A 16915-nucleotide genomic window follows, 5' to 3' on the forward strand; every position below is an offset into this window, starting at 1 on the left:
CCATACCCCCCACCCCCAAATTTACTACTAATGGTTAAAAAGAACCAGATAGGGCTGTATGTCCTAGAGAGTAAATGAGAAAGAGAGAGAAGAGTTAGAAAACAGGGGACATTTTCATAGGTTCAGTATCCATTTTCCCTTCTCTTGTTAACAGGCTCCTCTTTTTGGTTGAGAAACGCCTCCACCCTATCTGTAATCAGAGAGTATTGAGCAAAGAGCGCATTGCCCAATCAAGGTCTAGCTCTCCTGGGAATGTGAATCTGAAGCAGAAATGATACAAAGATTAAATATGGTGGGAGGAAATACAACCAAATGGCAGTGCCCTGGGAAATATCAATTAAGCTCTTGCTTTCTAGGTCACAGAATTTACTTTTCCAGCTTGATTCTTCATCTTTTCCAGCTTGGTTCTTCAGCTCTGTTATCTACCCCATATCCTTCAAGTAAATTCCTTTCCATGATCGTGCAACCAGTTTGTTCCTATGGCTTGCAAATCAAACCCACTGATACCAATACCATCTTATTTTTTGTAAAGTTAAAGTTTTATAGAAGCTGGACATATGAGTACATATATGCAAGGAAAAAGATATCTGGAAACATAGATGCCAAATTAATGGTAGCAGGGCAGAGGCTGGGTGGCATGGGATTATCAAGAACTCTCCCTACTCAGCTATGTGTTTTTCTGTTTGTCTTTTTTTTCATGTTCTTTATTACTTTTGTAAATAAAAACCTACTCTTAAAAAATATCCTTGTAAGAGTTATTCTTCACCCAGTTGATTAGAACCTGATACTAATGGGATCACGACAGTTTCTAAAACTTTTGAGGAATAATTGTCTTCTACAGCTTTTATTGGCACTAATTGTTCCCTTGGCTTTACACATCTTCCAAATGTGTTATCAGAATAAAAATAATTGTGAGAGAAGAAGAATCCCAAATATCTTATTTCCAAATGGCTACTGGACTTTTTCATTTGGACTTTTTTTTGCCTTCGAACAAAAAAAGACACATATTAGACAGCAACACGTCTAATACGGAATTAATCAATTTCTTCTAAGACACTTCTAAGTCTCTCTGTTTCTGTGCAAATTTACATGTAACCAAGTCTTGAGCCCTACAAATAACTTTGATTCTATCCTCATCTTTTCTCTCATATCCTGCAGTAAGCCAAATCCTGTTCATTGTATATTCAAAATAGGTTTCAAATCTACCTCTCTGACAGCTGCCGCCACTATCTTTGTCTATACCCTATTTACTACCACCTGATCGCCTTGCTTCTAGCTTCTTCCCCCAACCCAATGTTTCTCAACTTTTTTTTTCCTTTTCCCATTATCGTCATTTTTATTTTTTCATCAACAGGAGCTTTCTAGGTTTGCCCCTCCCCCCAAACGTGAATACCACCTGATATACCGTACATCCCTTTCTGTACGGTGGCCATCGTAATATCTGAGACCCATCTCCCACAAGAGCCCGGGTTCACCCTGCTGGGGGCATTATCACCCCCACTAAGAATGCATGCTGCAATCAGTCTGTGAACCACCACCAACCAAACTGGGCTAATCTCTCTAAAGCACAATGTTAGCCATCTCACTCACTGCCTGGCTCAAAAACGAGCAGCGGTTTCTCTTTCTTCCTAGGAGACGAGACAACACAGAGGGAGGGCCCAAGCCTGGCTCTTTACCTGTACTTGATACATTTTAGTTTGCTCCACCCCTTTTCCTTCCCAGTTGAATGCTGCTCTACAAAGAGCTCAGGCTGTACCGATGCACATTCCCATTAAATGTGCCTTTAGTGCTGCCTTCCCCCGTGAGGGCGAACACTGGGTTTTTCGCAGACTTTGATATTTTTACCAACATGCTAGCTCATTTATGAGGGTTTCCCTGATTACTCCAGGTCACAATGATTTCTTACTGAACTTTGTATCTGCAACTGAGTCACATTCTGTGCTCCTCCTCTCAGTGAATAATGTCTTATTCATCCGGCTTCCCAAATTAGAAACTTTGAAGTCATTTTTGACTCCTCTCCCTCCTGAAATTCTCATGCCATTTGGTTGGAATTACTGTCAGTTCTGCTTCAGAAGTGTCACTCGGGTCTAATCTCTCCACACTGCCTCTTCCAGGTGGAACTACAGAACGTCCTGGCTGACCTCCAGGGAGTCTGCTTCTTCCTGCGGTGGCCCACCCTCACACGGATACACCGGTTCTCCCAAAGAAAACTCCCTTCACTCGCCTGCTTCAAAACCTAGGATGGCGTCGCAGCTGCCTTCAGGCTAAAATGGAAATAACATGCCTTAACAAAGGAGGTCCTCTGCCTTCTGCTTCTGACTCCCCTTGTTCTGACGTTCCACTTTGTACACCCCAAACACTCAGCTTCTCATCACTCACTGGGTCCAATCAGCCCTATCATGGCTGTATTCCCAGGACACTTCATTTATATGTCCACTGTGGTACCTGACACGTTACACTGTAACTAGCCTGTTACCTGTCTGTTTTTCCTCTTTGACTCAGGGCTGCTCGAAGGCCGGAAGTATAGCTCCTCGGTAGCCCTGGCATCACCAGCACCGTGCCTCGCACTAAGGCAGCGCCGGATGACTGAATGACTTAACTGTAGAGCATCATACTGTCACTTCGTGTTTCACGTGGAGCCACAAAAAGGCAAGTGTCTGACAAGCAGGCTGAAAGCAGAAATTCTCTACTTTAAGTACTTCTTTTGATTCTCCGCTGCATTATACGGCTTATGATAGGTGTTCGATAAAACTCTGTTATGTTTATTTGGAAAAAGCTGATTCGTCGTTCTATAAATGGGCTTTCTTCTTCTCACTGGTGAATTCACTCCCTGGCTACTTTTGCATAGCTGCTTTGGGTCAGGCATGGCACTAAAGACTATAAACGTGGGGCACCTGGGTGGCTCATTCGGTGGAGTGTCTGACTTCGGCTCAGGGCATGATCTTGAGGTTGGTAGGTTCGAGCCCCGTGCCAGGCTCTGTGCTGACAGCTCAGAGCCTGCCACCTGCTTTGAATTCTGTGTCTCACTCTCTCTCTCTGCCCTTCCCCCGCTGGCACTCTGTCTCTCTCTCAAAAATAAATAAACATTAAAAAAAAAAGACTATAAATGTGAGGGATATAAGGACGGACAGAACAGACAGTCATGATCCTCACAAAGCTTACTGTCACGTCAGTCGGTGATGACAGTCATGAGCATAATAAATACCTCCCGAATGTTCTGCTGCTCCACCTCATGCCGCTTGATCATTATTTTCCGCTTGAAGAAACGACAGTTTTTGTCGTAGTACAGTCTCTGCTGGGTGAGAAGGTGGGCTTCCTCTTCAGCCTGTGTGTGCTGCAAGTTCTCTTTATGCTTGGATATCCGCTCTTGCTTTTCTTTCTTGGGTGTGCTATGGTCCTCGTTCATTTCCTTCATAAAAAAAGAAAAAAAAAACAACATGCTGGTCTCATCAAGCAAAGGAACTAATAGTTTATTGCGATAGTAGATGAAATTACTGGGAGAGCACCTGAGAATAAGGACAGGAAGACTGGGTGCTGTAATCCCTCCCTCCCAACTTTTGAGTGCTGATTTCTAAGTGCCAGGGAGGCTTGCTATTTTCCACGTCTCTGGCTTCTCATCCTTGGAAACAACTGGCTCACTCATTCAATCAACATACACTTATTGAGTTCTTATTATGTGACAGGCAGTGTGCAAGGCACAAGGATACAATGGTGAGCAAGAGAACATGATAACCACCATCATGGGGCTTCACAGTCTGGAATCAGTAGTTAGTCAACAAACCAGAGAAATGGACCGAAAACTACTGCCATAGCTGCCATCAAGGTGGAGTACCAGGTTCCACAAGGATGTTTAAAAGAACATATACGAGGGGCGGGGCGCCTGGGTGGCTTAGTCGGTTAAGTGTCTGACTTCAGCCCAGGTCACGATCTCATGGTTCGTGGGTTCGAGCCCCGCATTGGGCACCATGCTGACAGCTCAGAGCCTGGAGCCTGCTTCACATTCTGTGTCTCCCTCTCTCTCTCTGTCTCTCTCTCTCTCTCTCTCTGCCCTTCCTGGGCTTGTGCTCTGTCTCTCTCTGTCTCTTAAAACATTAAAAAAAAATTAAAAAAAAAATAAAAGAACACATACAGGGGCGCCTGTGTGGCTCGGTCGGTTAAGCGTCTGACTTCAGCCCAGGTCACGATCTCATGGTTCGTGGGTTCGAGCCCCGCATTGGGCACCATGCTGACAGCTCAGAGCCTGGAGCCTGTCTGCATCTCTCTCTGACCCTCCCCCTCTCTCTCTATCCCGCCCCAACTCACACTCTGTCTCCATCTCTCTCTCTCGCTCTCAAAAAAAAAAAAAAATAAACATTAAAAAAATTTTTTAAGAGTATATTTGATCTTGGTAACAATTAAGCTGAAGTTTGAAAAACTTGTAGGAGCTAACCAGTGAAAAAGAAGAAGGGAGAAAACTCTGGGTAGAGGAAAGAGCATGTGCTAAATTGGGTGGGTTATTTGAAACATGGTGCAACTGAGGAACGGAGAGAAGGCCCAGGGTAGTGGGTGCAGTGTGACATGAGCTGAGGCAGACCATCAGAGGCCTTACAGGCCAAGTTAAGGACACTGATCTGTAGCACAGGAGAAAAGGATTTTATACATGTGGGGATGACAGGATAAAATGCATCTCAAAAAGATTACTTGCTGCCACATGGAGAAAAGGTAAAGAAGACAAGGCTAGGAGAAGTGGACAGATTTCACGGACAGTAGTTAACTCTGCAAATGTCACTTGTTTAAGTTTCAGAAAGCATTCATTTTAATTTTATTTATTTTGAGAGAGAGTGCAAATGCACGCACAGGGGAGGAACAGAAAGGGAGAGAGAGAATCCCAAGGAGGCTCTGTACTGTCAGTGCAGAGCCCAATGCAGGGCGTGAGCCCACGAACCAAAAGATCATGACGTGAGCCAAAGTCAGATGCTTAACCTACTGAGCCACCCAGGTGCCCCAGGAAAAAATATCCTTTATTTGGTATTAGAGGATAAATGAACCACCTATATTTCCAACCAACAATATTCATAACTACTCTAGACCATGAGGGTAAAGAGAAGAAAGCAGGAATCAGAACACTTAAGAAGATGTTACTTTACTCTATGGAGGAAGTAAGAAGATCATTTTTCGAGAAAGCACAGTACACTCTTTTTTGTTTATACTGTTCATTCTGACAAACTTGATGTATAAGACTGGGTTAGCTACTCAGTGAAAATCTCCTTTAAATGTTAATATCTATTTTACTTAATGCTTTGTGATTTGGACATCAACACTTCTTAGAGTGTTTTTGCACTTCGCCAAGAAATCCTTGTAAATCAATTTTCAACTTCCCTGTGCCAGTGAAGTGAAATAGCAGAGTCAACAAGGGAGAAAGCTGTCTAGAGCGTGGAGTAAACTGGGATCCCAACAAGAAGGCCGGGTGACTCACCTCTTGATGCCATGACTTCACTACTAGGTTTAGCATTAACCACTACACTGCACACCCGAATTCAAATGTGACCATAAAAATGTACTCCACGAGCACCTGCGTGGCTCAGTCGGTTGGGGATCTGACTCTAGAGTTTGGCTCAGGTCATCACGTCACAATTGTGGGATCGAGTCCTGTATCAGGCTCTATGCTAAGCATGGAGGCAGCTTGGAATTCTCTCACTCTCCTTTTGCCCCTCCCCCACTAGTGCTTGCTCTTTTCCTCACCAGAGCATGCTCGCTCTCTCTCAAAAACAAAAAAAACACAAACAAATCTCACTCTAAAATCAAGAATAAATTGTTTCTGGACCACCTATCATCCTGTATTGCCAGCATCCCCATCGTCTATCAGTGAGGATAATGGAGATTGTCCTGTCCTCCTAAGGGCAGTACCTTTAATATATCAATATCTAAATATATGGACCACCTTAAATAGTCAGAACTAAGCTTTACTTCATAAAGGGTAGGATTAGCTTTGCACAGAAAGGCTTATTGAGGCTATCTCAAACTGAGTTGAGGCTTGTTTTGAGCATGTTGAAAGACTTATAGGTTTAGGCCTGTGGTTTCCTGCACTCATAAATCTGAGTACCAAAAATAGCCTATGCCTGAGGACTGAGAGAGGATTCTCGAATGCTGTTCTGTGGGAGAATCTTCTACAGGTTGAGTTCATGCAATCTCCAAATACCTTAGTGTTAGAATAGATCAGAATGGTGGCTGCAGTCACAAAGTATGGCCGCAGAGTGTGAATAAAATGCATGGTCTTAGAAATCAGAATGTAACTGCAAATGAGAACAGTTCAAAGTTCCTTGGTGAAAAATCAATATTATCTTTGCGATCCAGAAACATCTTTCCATCATGATGTAAGAATTAGGCTTAAGCAGTAACTCAGAGAAAATGGACAGAATTTGAACCTTCTTAGTTGGGCTATTTCTCCCTACAGCCTGGTTTTCTAGACCTTATGTTGTCAGAGATTTTTCCCAGGTGGGCAGTGGGGATTAAATACAAATTTCTGTCCGTCTTAACAAGCACCAGTGGCTCATCTGGGCAGGACTAAAGATCCTGAGGCACACCCCCACCCACTTGCTTTCACTTCCTAATTAAAAAAGAATTGGCGAGGAACCTTGCTAAGTCCCATATTGTTAATGGAGACTATGAGCTCAAATAAATAATATCACATACTGAAAAAATGTCCCATATTATATTAAATCTTAATATACCAGTAGTCTACAAATCAGAAATCCTAAGTCTTATGAGAAGGAAAGTCTAGGGGATTGTAGGCAATTCACCTATAAGCACTGGGGGTTGGGGGGAGAACTGAAGAAATGTGAGCTTTCAGGTCCAATTGCATTTCCTCAGGAGGACTCTCCATGTCCACTAGTGGCCCGCAACCAACTTTCAAGAATCAGTCATTAATTTATCAGAGATTCACATGTAGCAGGTGCACGGATACAATCATGGGGGTGGGGTTCGGGGTGAGGGGGAAGGACAGTTGAAAACTAGTGTTATGAAACCAGAGAAACCTGTCTTGGTTGAGGCAGTCAGGAAAGTCTTCCAGGGGGAAATGATGTTTTAGTTGAGGTAGTAATAAACAATCCTAAGTCTTACAAGGAGGGGGAGTATGAATTAAGAGCAGAGGGAAAGTTTAGGGGTTGAGGGTGGGGGTGGGGAGAACATCCTGGTGGAAGAAACAGTCTTCCCTAAAGAGCTTGGAGAAAAGCGGAACCTGATGCATCTGAAGAACCAAAAGGTGACCATTGTGGAAGGAGCAGCGAAGAGTCAGGGGTCGAGAAAACAGGTCGGGGAACAGTGGTGTGAGGTGACACTGGAGGGGAGGCTGGTGGCAGATCACTTAGCAGTTTCTAGTATTTTGATTTATCCTATGAGCAATGGGAGGCCAACAAAAGTTAAAATCATGAGGTGATATGATGAGACTTTGAACAGATCACTCTGGCTGAAGTGGCTGAGGAATAAGCTGGACGCAGGCAAGAATGCTTTAGAGTCAGATCAGTGGTTCTTAAAATGTGATGCCTGGCGGCGCCTGGGCGGCTTAGTTGGTTAAGCATCTGACTTCAGCTCAGGTCATGATCTCACGGTTTGTGGGTTTGAGCCTTGCATCGGGCTCTGTGGTGACAACTCAAAACCTGGAGCCTGCTTCAGATCCTGTCTCTCTCCCTCTCTCTGCCCCTCCCCTGATTGTACGTACACACACACACACACACACACACACTCTCTCTCTCTCTCTCTCTCAAAAATAAATAAACATTAAAAAAAAGTCTGATTCCTGGACTAGCAGCATCAGCATCACTTGGGAACTTGCTAGAGATGTACATCCCAGATTCCACCCGGATTTAGTGAATCAGAAAATCTAGGGGTGAGGGGCGCCTGGGTGGCTTAGTCGGTTAAGCGTCCGACTTTCGCTTAGGTCGTGATCTCACGGTTCGCGGGTTCGAGCCCCGCGTCAGGCTCTGTGCTGACTGCCAGCTCAGAGCCTGGAGCCTGTTTCAGTCTGTGACTCCCTCTCTCTCTGACCCTCCCCTGCTCACAGTCTCTCTCTCTCTCCCAGAAATTAAAAAAAAAAAAAATCTAGGGGTGAGTTAGCAATCTGTTTTAATAAGTACTTTAGGTAATAGAAAGTTTGAGGATGAGGGGCACCTGGGTGGTTCAGTCGGTTAAGCGTCTGACTTCGGCTCAGGTCATGATCTCGTGGTCTGTGAGGTCGAGCCCCACAATGTGCTGATAGCTCAGAGCCTGGAGCCTGCTTTGGATTCTGTGTCTCCCTCTCTCTCTGCCCCTCCCCTGCTCACACTTTGTCTCTCTCTCTCTCTCAAAAATAAATAAACATTAAAAAAAGGAAACAATGATTTAGATTGTTGATCACAATGTAAGATTAATCAATTTTAAGTTTCAACCATTTTTTTTTTAAAGATTTTATTTTTACGTGATCCCTACACCCAACGTGGGGCTTGAATTGATAACCTAGAGATCACGAATCACATACTCCACCAACCGAGCCAGCCAGGTGGCCCTTAGGTTCCAACCATTTTAAAGGCAACTTGGTGATGATAATTATTGGTACTCTTACCTCTTTTATTTTTTCCTTACAAATCTTATACTGCTTCTTCTGACTTTCCAAGAAAGTTGTCAAATCTTTCTTCTGCTGGGCCAAGATCTGTTGCTGGAACTTCTTTTCATCTGCTGCAGCTACCTTTGCCTGATGAAATGACAATATACGATCTAGGATAAATTGTTCTTCACACAGAATTCAGTTGTCCATATTCTCCAATGCATGAAAAGAGTCCATAAGTGCTGAATAATATAATGTTTTTTGAACAAATAACTAATAAAAAACAAAATAAGGAAATGCCTGCTCTGATTCTCTTGTATCTTAAAAAAATGGAAATTTTTACCATTGAAAAACATATTCTAAATTATGGGAAAAATATGAAGGTAAGCCATAAACACATTTTATTGAACACACACAAAATACATGGGATGAAAAGTGAACTAAGGAATAAAAGTGCTTTTTTCTTTTTGAATTGTAGGTAGCCCACAGGTTAAGTTATAAAAATGGATAAATAACTATGACTGGCCAGTTTTATTCCAAGAATCTGGCTGTAATTGATTAATTATTTCAACTTTTAGATTTCCTGGCAGGGTCATCTGTCTCTAGTATAATAGGCAAAGCTAATAACATTTTGTTTTCTTAGGCACCTGCTATAATCCACAACACTCAGATACTGGGACATTTTGGAGGCTCCCAAATGGATGGAACACAGACCAAATAAAAGATAATGCCAAAAACACTGGCTCCTGAAAGTGACCAAATCTAGGTTTCAGGGGACCATTATATCAGCACATATGTAAGATCAGGTACTTAGGATTCAGGGAGAGGGTTATGTTTCCCGGGTCTCTTTATGAATCTTGTCACCTTTAGCTTCCGTTATCAACAATTTTCTCATTAGTAACAGTTCTCTCTACATCTTTACCAAACCAAATCCCCAAGAAAGAGTCTGACTGGTTTATTTAATCAATACCATCCCTGTTTGGGCAGCGGTTTTCAGGCCAGGCTGCCTCACAGCTTGATGGCTGTTGCAGGAAAGGCGCTTCTGTAGTTCTGACGTTCCTTTCCACGTGGAGAAGAGCTTAACTACCGAGACACCCCTGGCACTCTGTCCCCAGTCACTCCATCCCCAGGGAGCACGTGTTGGCCCCGTTTTCCCACACTATGTAAGTCTTCCAGGGGGTGGCGCGGAAGGCACTGCCAGTACCTAGACAGGCGAGTCTGTTTAGTTTTGTACTGTATTATTAATGCATTTCCCTTCAGACATAAATCACTTCTCCCAGTTAACACCTATCCATAATAAAAGTCATATTTGGACTCTCTGCCTTACTCTCTTTGTTTTAAAAGTCGGCTGAGAACCTGGATGGGGAAGAGAGATGTCTCCTAAAAGACATAAGCAATAGCCAGGTTAATTACCCGCTGCCACTGGTCGGGTGCCCATTCCTCGTCCAGTGTGGCCAGGGATTGTCACCACTAAAAGGGACTGTTTGTAGGGCAGTTTTCTTTCGAAGAGGACTGTGGGTGTGGCAGCCACAGTGGCAGGTCCTAACTCTGCAAGTTTCCTTAGGACAGAAGCATCTAGTTTCTTTTTATTTGTATCCCGACCCCCTCAAGGGACTGACTCTTGGAACGCATTTGCATAGGCAAGAATGTAACATTTTAAAAGTATTTTAACTTTTGCTGACAATTTTGAGCAGCCCCACAAAACCGAACTCCTCTCAGCTACCACCACCAAGCAACACTGTTCCTCCGTCACCAAAAAAGCACGGCACTCCTGCGTCCTGCTTGCGTGAGGCCGGAGCAGGCTTGGCCCGGCGACGGCACAAGGCACGTGTGCGCGCACTGACCTCTTTCTCTATGATAGCCACTTGCTTCTTGGCCAGCTTCTCCAGCTCGATGGACGAGTTGTTGGCATGCGTCTCCACCTCCTTCTGTAGCTTGAGGCGGTGCTCGTCCATCTCAGCCTTCAGCTTGTTCTCCAGGGCGATCAGCTGCTTCTGGTGCTGGCGCCGCATCCGCTTATAACCTGACATCTGTTCCCGCAACTCGTTCTCCTGCTCATGCTCATGGATCTGGCGTGTAACCTGATTTGGGGTGGGGAACAGAACTCAGGTAACCAGATTCATGGAAGACAAACTTTCAAGCAAAGTAGAGGAGCCCTCTGGTATAATTCTATCATTGCTACTGTCAATTTACCTATTTGCTGAATGCTCACCTTGCACCCCGGCGCTGTTTTGTGTGCTCTTTATATTCTTGACCCCTAATCCTGAAAACCATCTCATTCACTCATTCATTTTACTTATTAATGAGGTAGGTGTTACCACCCCCATTGAAGACATTGAGACTTGAGGGAATTCGTTTATTCATTCAGCCAAACTGTGTTTATGTATTTTTGATGTATCATTATACGTATCCTCAAGGTCATATAGCTAATAAGGCATAGAGCTGGGACTCAGACCCATGTCTGTTTGGTTCCAGAGTCATGCTATTTCCACTACTCCAGGATTTCTCAACCTTGACGCTATTGACAATGAGCCAGATAATTCATTGAAGAGCTGGCCTTGCACTGTAAGATATTAAACAACATCCCTGGCCTACCCACTAGATGCCAGTACATTTTCCAAGTGAAGACTATCAAAAATGTCTGTAGACATTGGCAAATGTCCCTTGGGGGGTAAAATCCTTCTGGTTGAAGACCACTGCATTATATCAGACCCTTTCTTTGTTTTTAAAGATCACGTCTCTAACAGGAATTTTGAGTATATTCCTAAAGTTGAACAAGATTTATTCCTGATTCTTAATAGGCATGTGGGTGATGTGGGGGGTGAAAGGAGAGAGATAGAGACAGACAGACAGACAGACAGATAGGGCACTCTCTTCTTTTAAATCCTCTGTCTCTCACCTCCCCTTCCCCCCAAAGAGATGTTAGCAAATTACAGTATATTTATTTACTTATTTACTTGCTCTCCTAAAGGAGAAAAAGCATTTCTATTATTTTTAGGTGGCTACTTTTCTTAGTAAATTTTCCTTAACTCAAGTGAGTATCCAGCAAATACAAGATTGCAAATATAAATTCTGGCATCTCTTGTTTCTTTCTATTAAGAAAGAATCTATTTTCTGATTTTCCACTCCTTCCTTCAATCTGTCACCCCTCTTTATTTTCCTTTTAGATTCTCTGCTCACTTCATTCTCATCTTTCCTATTTTAGGGGAAAAATTAATTACAAAATTAGGGCTTCAGCTTTGTTTATCTCTAGTGATTTAGTCACTTCTGTCTTCTACTATAAGCCAAATTCTCCCCAATCTAACCCTCAAACAAGTTTTACTAGAAATTTTCATGCTGCTATTAATTCTCTTCACTATTTTCAGTTTATGGGTCAAACTGCATTTTGTACAAAGAACAGTTTGTTTCTTTGATCCTTTTAGAAGGTGTCCCTGCATACCAGACTGAGTCCTGACTATCAAGAAAGGGCTGTTCTGTAACTGGATGGTATTATCAAAGTATACCATTAAACATTAGCCGAACTTTGAAACCTTTCCAGCTGAAACTAACACTAGGTTTCATATTCATTTCTCTTTTTTTTTTTTTTTTAAATTTTTAAACATGTTTTTTATTTATTTCTGGGAGAGAGAAGGACACCATGAGCAGGGGAGGGGCAGAGAGAGAGGGAAACACAGAATCTGAAGCAGCTCCAGGCTCTGAGCTGTCAGCACAGAGCCCGACGCGGGGCTTGAACCCACGAACCGTGAGATCATGACCTGAGCCGAAGTCGGGTGCTTAACCCACTGAGCCACCCAGGTGCCCCTTCATTTCTCTTTTCTAAAGGACAACCGTCTTTAAAGTATGAAGAATAAGAGGAGAAGATATTTCAAGACCAAAAAAAAAGGAAAGCATCACCAAAGGGGCACCTCACACTCTAAAGGAAATTTATTTTGTCATCACAACATCATGTTTCTTTTTAATGGACTTATTTCATGATAAAAGGAGAGAAAGAAGCCGGTTGAAATACATGTGTATATTTCACTTCTTCATGTGCGTGCCTTCCTGAAGTTCAACTATCAGGAAAAAAAACAATTCCAATCAACAAAAGGATCCCATTTAGTCCTTTCTGAATTTACTTGTTTTTCATACAACTATAGCAGTAAAGTGTCTGTTCTAGGGTGATGCATTTGAGGTATGTATTATCCCTAAACTTATTTTTTCTTGTGTTAGTATTCCTTCTTTAATTAGATTCCCAAAGCTGAGGCACGGCACACCCTAAAGCTATCATGACACATTTAAAACTCGCCAGCAGGATGTCTGACTAGCTTGTGGTCAAATGGTCTCAGGATGGCTGTTTCCCTAGACCAGGCACCTAAAGATAAAATGGAAATGAGTTGCATCAGGAACATTTTCTTTCCTAACTGGTGGGTGAGTGCCTGTGAAAAGGGTGGTTACACTGAACACCAGATCACACAAGTATGTGGCAAAGACAAATTACAAAGCTATCACTGTACTTCCCTGAGTTTCAGGAGAAACTGTTTGCTTCTAAATGCTTCTCGGTATTTGGATAATCACCATCTTAAAATCCTAATATCACCTTCCATTTGTTGCAACAAAACTTTCTATGTTTCAATGTGACTGCCTTCTTGGGCACATAGAGAGATACTAAGTTTTAGAATTCCATATTCGAGCAAAGTAGACAAAGTTAAATAAAAGTATGGCCAGGTGTTTCATGTATGAAGTCTAACTTGAAACACAGAAATGTTTTTATCTACAGTATGTACCCCTTCATGTTTTAAGTTTATATAGAGTGTCTTACAAAAACACTATTTGATGAGTAGAATAAAAAACATTGCTCATAATTTAAAATTTTATCATGGTATATGTTTTACAATGTACTCACACATGCAATTTACCTCTTTACTTTTTATAAAGCCTCGGATTTGAACCTCGGAGATCCGATGGTTCTTGAATTGCCTGAGGAAATTCACCTCACCAAGGCAGAAAAGAATGAAACTTTCTGTTATTAAGTAATGGAAGGAATCAACACCCAAAAAGGTCAAAGCTGGAGAGAGTGGGAAGTCTAAGTTACAAGCTGAATTAGTCTATTTTTTTTTTAACATTTTATTTATTTCTGAGAGAGAGAGACAGCATGAGAAGAAGAGGGTCAGAGAGTGAGGGAGACACAGAATCTGAAACAGGCTCCAGGCTCTGAGCTAGCTGTCAGCACAGATTCCGACGCAGGACTTGAACCCATGAACCGTGAGATCATGACCTGAGCCAAAGTCGGCCGCCCAACTGACTGAGCCACGCAGGCGCCCCCAAGCTGAATTAGTCTAAAAATGAGAGAAAGTTATAGAAATGTAGTGACTGTAGTAGTTTTTATAATGTTAGTTTCAAAACTGTGATCGACTGATAGCATCTTGCCATGCCCAGCAGGTTCCTCGGACACAAATCTCATTTTCTCTCTTACTATATAACTGACCTTGGCCAAATTAGTTAACCTCTTGAAGTCTCCCACGAGCAGCCACTGCTATGCTGAGATCACCAGTGGGATAACACTTGTGCCCAGAAAGGTGTCTGACACACAGAAGATGTTTGATATACGCTGATTTCCTTTCTTGTCCTGCCAGGGTCTGAAGCAGTATGTCTCTCTTCCCCTCCACCAAGCATTTCTAGTGATGCGGACATAGATCAGAAGAAGTGGATCCAAGAGAAAGGGCAAGTTTAACAATAAAACTGTACTTGTATCCAGGTTGTGGCTTATAAAATAAGTATGTATAATTTATGAATCTGAATTATTAACCATTTCACATACCTGGAGTGAGATATACAAGTTAAGAGCCATAAAGGAAGACTGAACGTTTTCCAGAAAATTTCTACAGCCATTTCATTCCACTAAGTACTATTTAATTCCAGCAAAAATTTGGGCCTAAAACACACTACTTCATCCAAAGTGTACTATCTACCTACCAAGTGCAAAACACTGCACTAGAGGGCTAATAAGCAACATACTGAACATAAAAGAGGAACATAGTGGTGATAATGTTACCCTCTTAAGAGATCAAATCCGACGTCCACGATTAATTATGTGTAAGAATCAAAATAATACGTATGATAAAACTGGCCACGTCAGCTCTTAGAATAAATGAAATTTATAGCGAGTTATTAAAAATAATACAGTGGGTCACATTTTGACATTAGAGATTTGACATCCCACTCTTTAGAATGCCTAAGGGAAAAACACTTTAAGTTCATACCAAAAGTAATGATGGATAACAGGCAATTCTGCCTTATACATAAACACTGGCATGAAGAGCTTTGCAATGTACACTTGCAAATCCAAATTCTCATGTGATAGCAGGACTGGGAGAGACTTCACTCATTCATTTGTTCATTCATTCACTCAACCTGTTTGTTGAGAGAGTCTAGTCATGTGGGTTGGGCATATAGACTGGGCAGCATAAGTGAAAAATGGTATCCGTAATGATCTTAGTGAGATTAAGAAGCTAAGAAAAAGGAAAGAGGAGCTACACAAGATTCTGATAAGCATTCTCTGGTACACTTCCACTATCCAGGAAGAGGACACATCTTCAAGCATTTAGAAATAGAACAGCCGGGCTGATGTGAGGTGAAACAGCATTTACTGTGGAGGCTCTAATATTTTTTTGCTTGTCTATCCAAGTCATTCAGGTACCCAAGCCCACAATTAGCTGAAAATTAGGTTGTGTTTTTAAAATCAAAACGAAGACTCCATTTTTATATGAGCTTTTCTACTAAATCTGATAAAACCAAAGTAAAACAATTCATATTTGTTTGCATGGACAGAACGATAATCATTTTTGCCTACGTGCTTTACCTTATTCTTTTTTTTTTTAGTAGGCTCTACGCCCAACATGGGGCTTGATCTCACAACTCCAAGCTCAAGAGTCACATGCTCTACCAACTGAGCCAGCCAGGCACCCTGGCGCCTAGCCTGAATGTGTATTCTAAACATAAATTCACCTGTGCAGTAAGACCACTCATTCCACTGAGAATTCCTTCAGAAGACCAAAAGCTGAATTGTCTGATAGACATGGCCTTGGTGCTCTTTTCATTAACATCTTGACTATTGGAACTACCATATGACCCCGGACATTATGAAATTTTAACAAATGACATCAGATGTAATGACAGCTGAAAACACTCTCATGGGTTACTAACCCAATTAAAATATTAGGATCTCCATTCACCAATAATAAAAACTTAAGGAAGGCACATCTCAAAGGTCCAATAAATCAGATGAGTAATTCTGAAGAACTATACAAACAACTCCTTTCCCCGAATAATGAATCAGTCCAAAATGAACTTTCTTCCAGGAGAAGAAAAAGAAAGGATGAAATAAAACAGGTTCCATGAAATGCCCTTCCTTTTCCTAGTTTTTCAAAATAAGGTCAATCATCTCTTCCCTTCAATGATTATAATACAAATATACCTGATATTAAAGTTTTCTCAGGGTTTTTTCTGCTGTCAAGGTTCGCAGTCCTTGTTTTTTCTTTGTAACAAATGTAATTAATTGTGCAGCGGTGCATAAGAACACAAAAATCTCAGTGTTAAGGGGCCAAAATGGTAAAAACATCTAGCAGTAAAAGCCTGTAGCCCATGGGCTGTGGACACTGGTCCATAACCCCATTCAAGAGCACAATGTACCAAAAAATGCCAAGGGCAAAACCCACAGATGTAGGCCTCTTTTAGGTTTATGTAGAAGAGGTAGGCTGATCAAACAAATGTAAAGAATATACAGTTTTTTGGTCACAGTTTCCAAATCTATCTGAAATATGAACTCATTATTTATTTATGTAATAACTGAAACATAATTTCTAAATTCTTTTTTCTTTTTGCTGTTCACTTTTGAAACACCCTGCGACTTGTCAGCACTTCTGTTTAGAAAGACTGTAAAGAGTAAAACCAAAATCAATCAATCAACATAGTATTGCTACCAATTATGGGACGGGAAGGGAGGTCTCAATAGTGACTTGATTGTCTGTTACACTGGACTTTTATTTTCTCAGTATCTTGCACCTACTTTTATGTCATTTAAGTAACTTTAGTCCTTTTCCTTTGAGCTGAAATCCCTGAAAAGCAGTAAGATTCATGATATGCTTTTACAATTTGGATACTTCCTTTTGATATTCCAGTGTCCTGATTTATATATTCCTATTGGACTATTGGGATTAGCCTTTAAAACAACATAGGCAGTGGAACCGTAGTACTTGATACGATGCACTAGAATATCCATACCAATAATTAGATTGTCCAAAATGAGACACGGAACTGTATAACATCATACCACTTTCCCCTTCTATTGCTTCATTTTTCTTCTTTAAAAACCACTAGATA

At 41.7% G+C, this 16915-nt stretch overlaps 1 protein-coding gene across 2 annotated transcripts in view; it reads right to left on the bottom strand.

The window, feature by feature from the left end:
- TAOK3 (TAO kinase 3) overlaps nt 1-16915 on the bottom strand; it is a 183252-nt gene that overhangs the window by 15263 nt on the left and 151074 nt on the right. For both annotated transcript variants that reach the window (XM_039226949.1, XM_039227027.1), the window contains exons 15-17: nt 10402-10638; nt 8576-8704; nt 3206-3409 (exon numbers count right to left, since the gene is read on the bottom strand). In XM_039226949.1, coding sequence (XP_039082880.1) covers nt 3206-3409; nt 8576-8704; nt 10402-10638 — 570 coding nt within the window. The remainder of the gene's footprint in view (nt 1-3205; nt 3410-8575; nt 8705-10401; nt 10639-16915) is intronic.

This window comes from Hyaena hyaena, unplaced genomic scaffold (assembly GCF_003009895.1).
Source record: "Hyaena hyaena isolate Hyena2069 unplaced genomic scaffold, ASM300989v1 scaffold_0, whole genome shotgun sequence".
In the NCBI taxonomy this organism is placed as follows: Eukaryota; Metazoa; Chordata; class Mammalia; order Carnivora; family Hyaenidae; genus Hyaena; species Hyaena hyaena.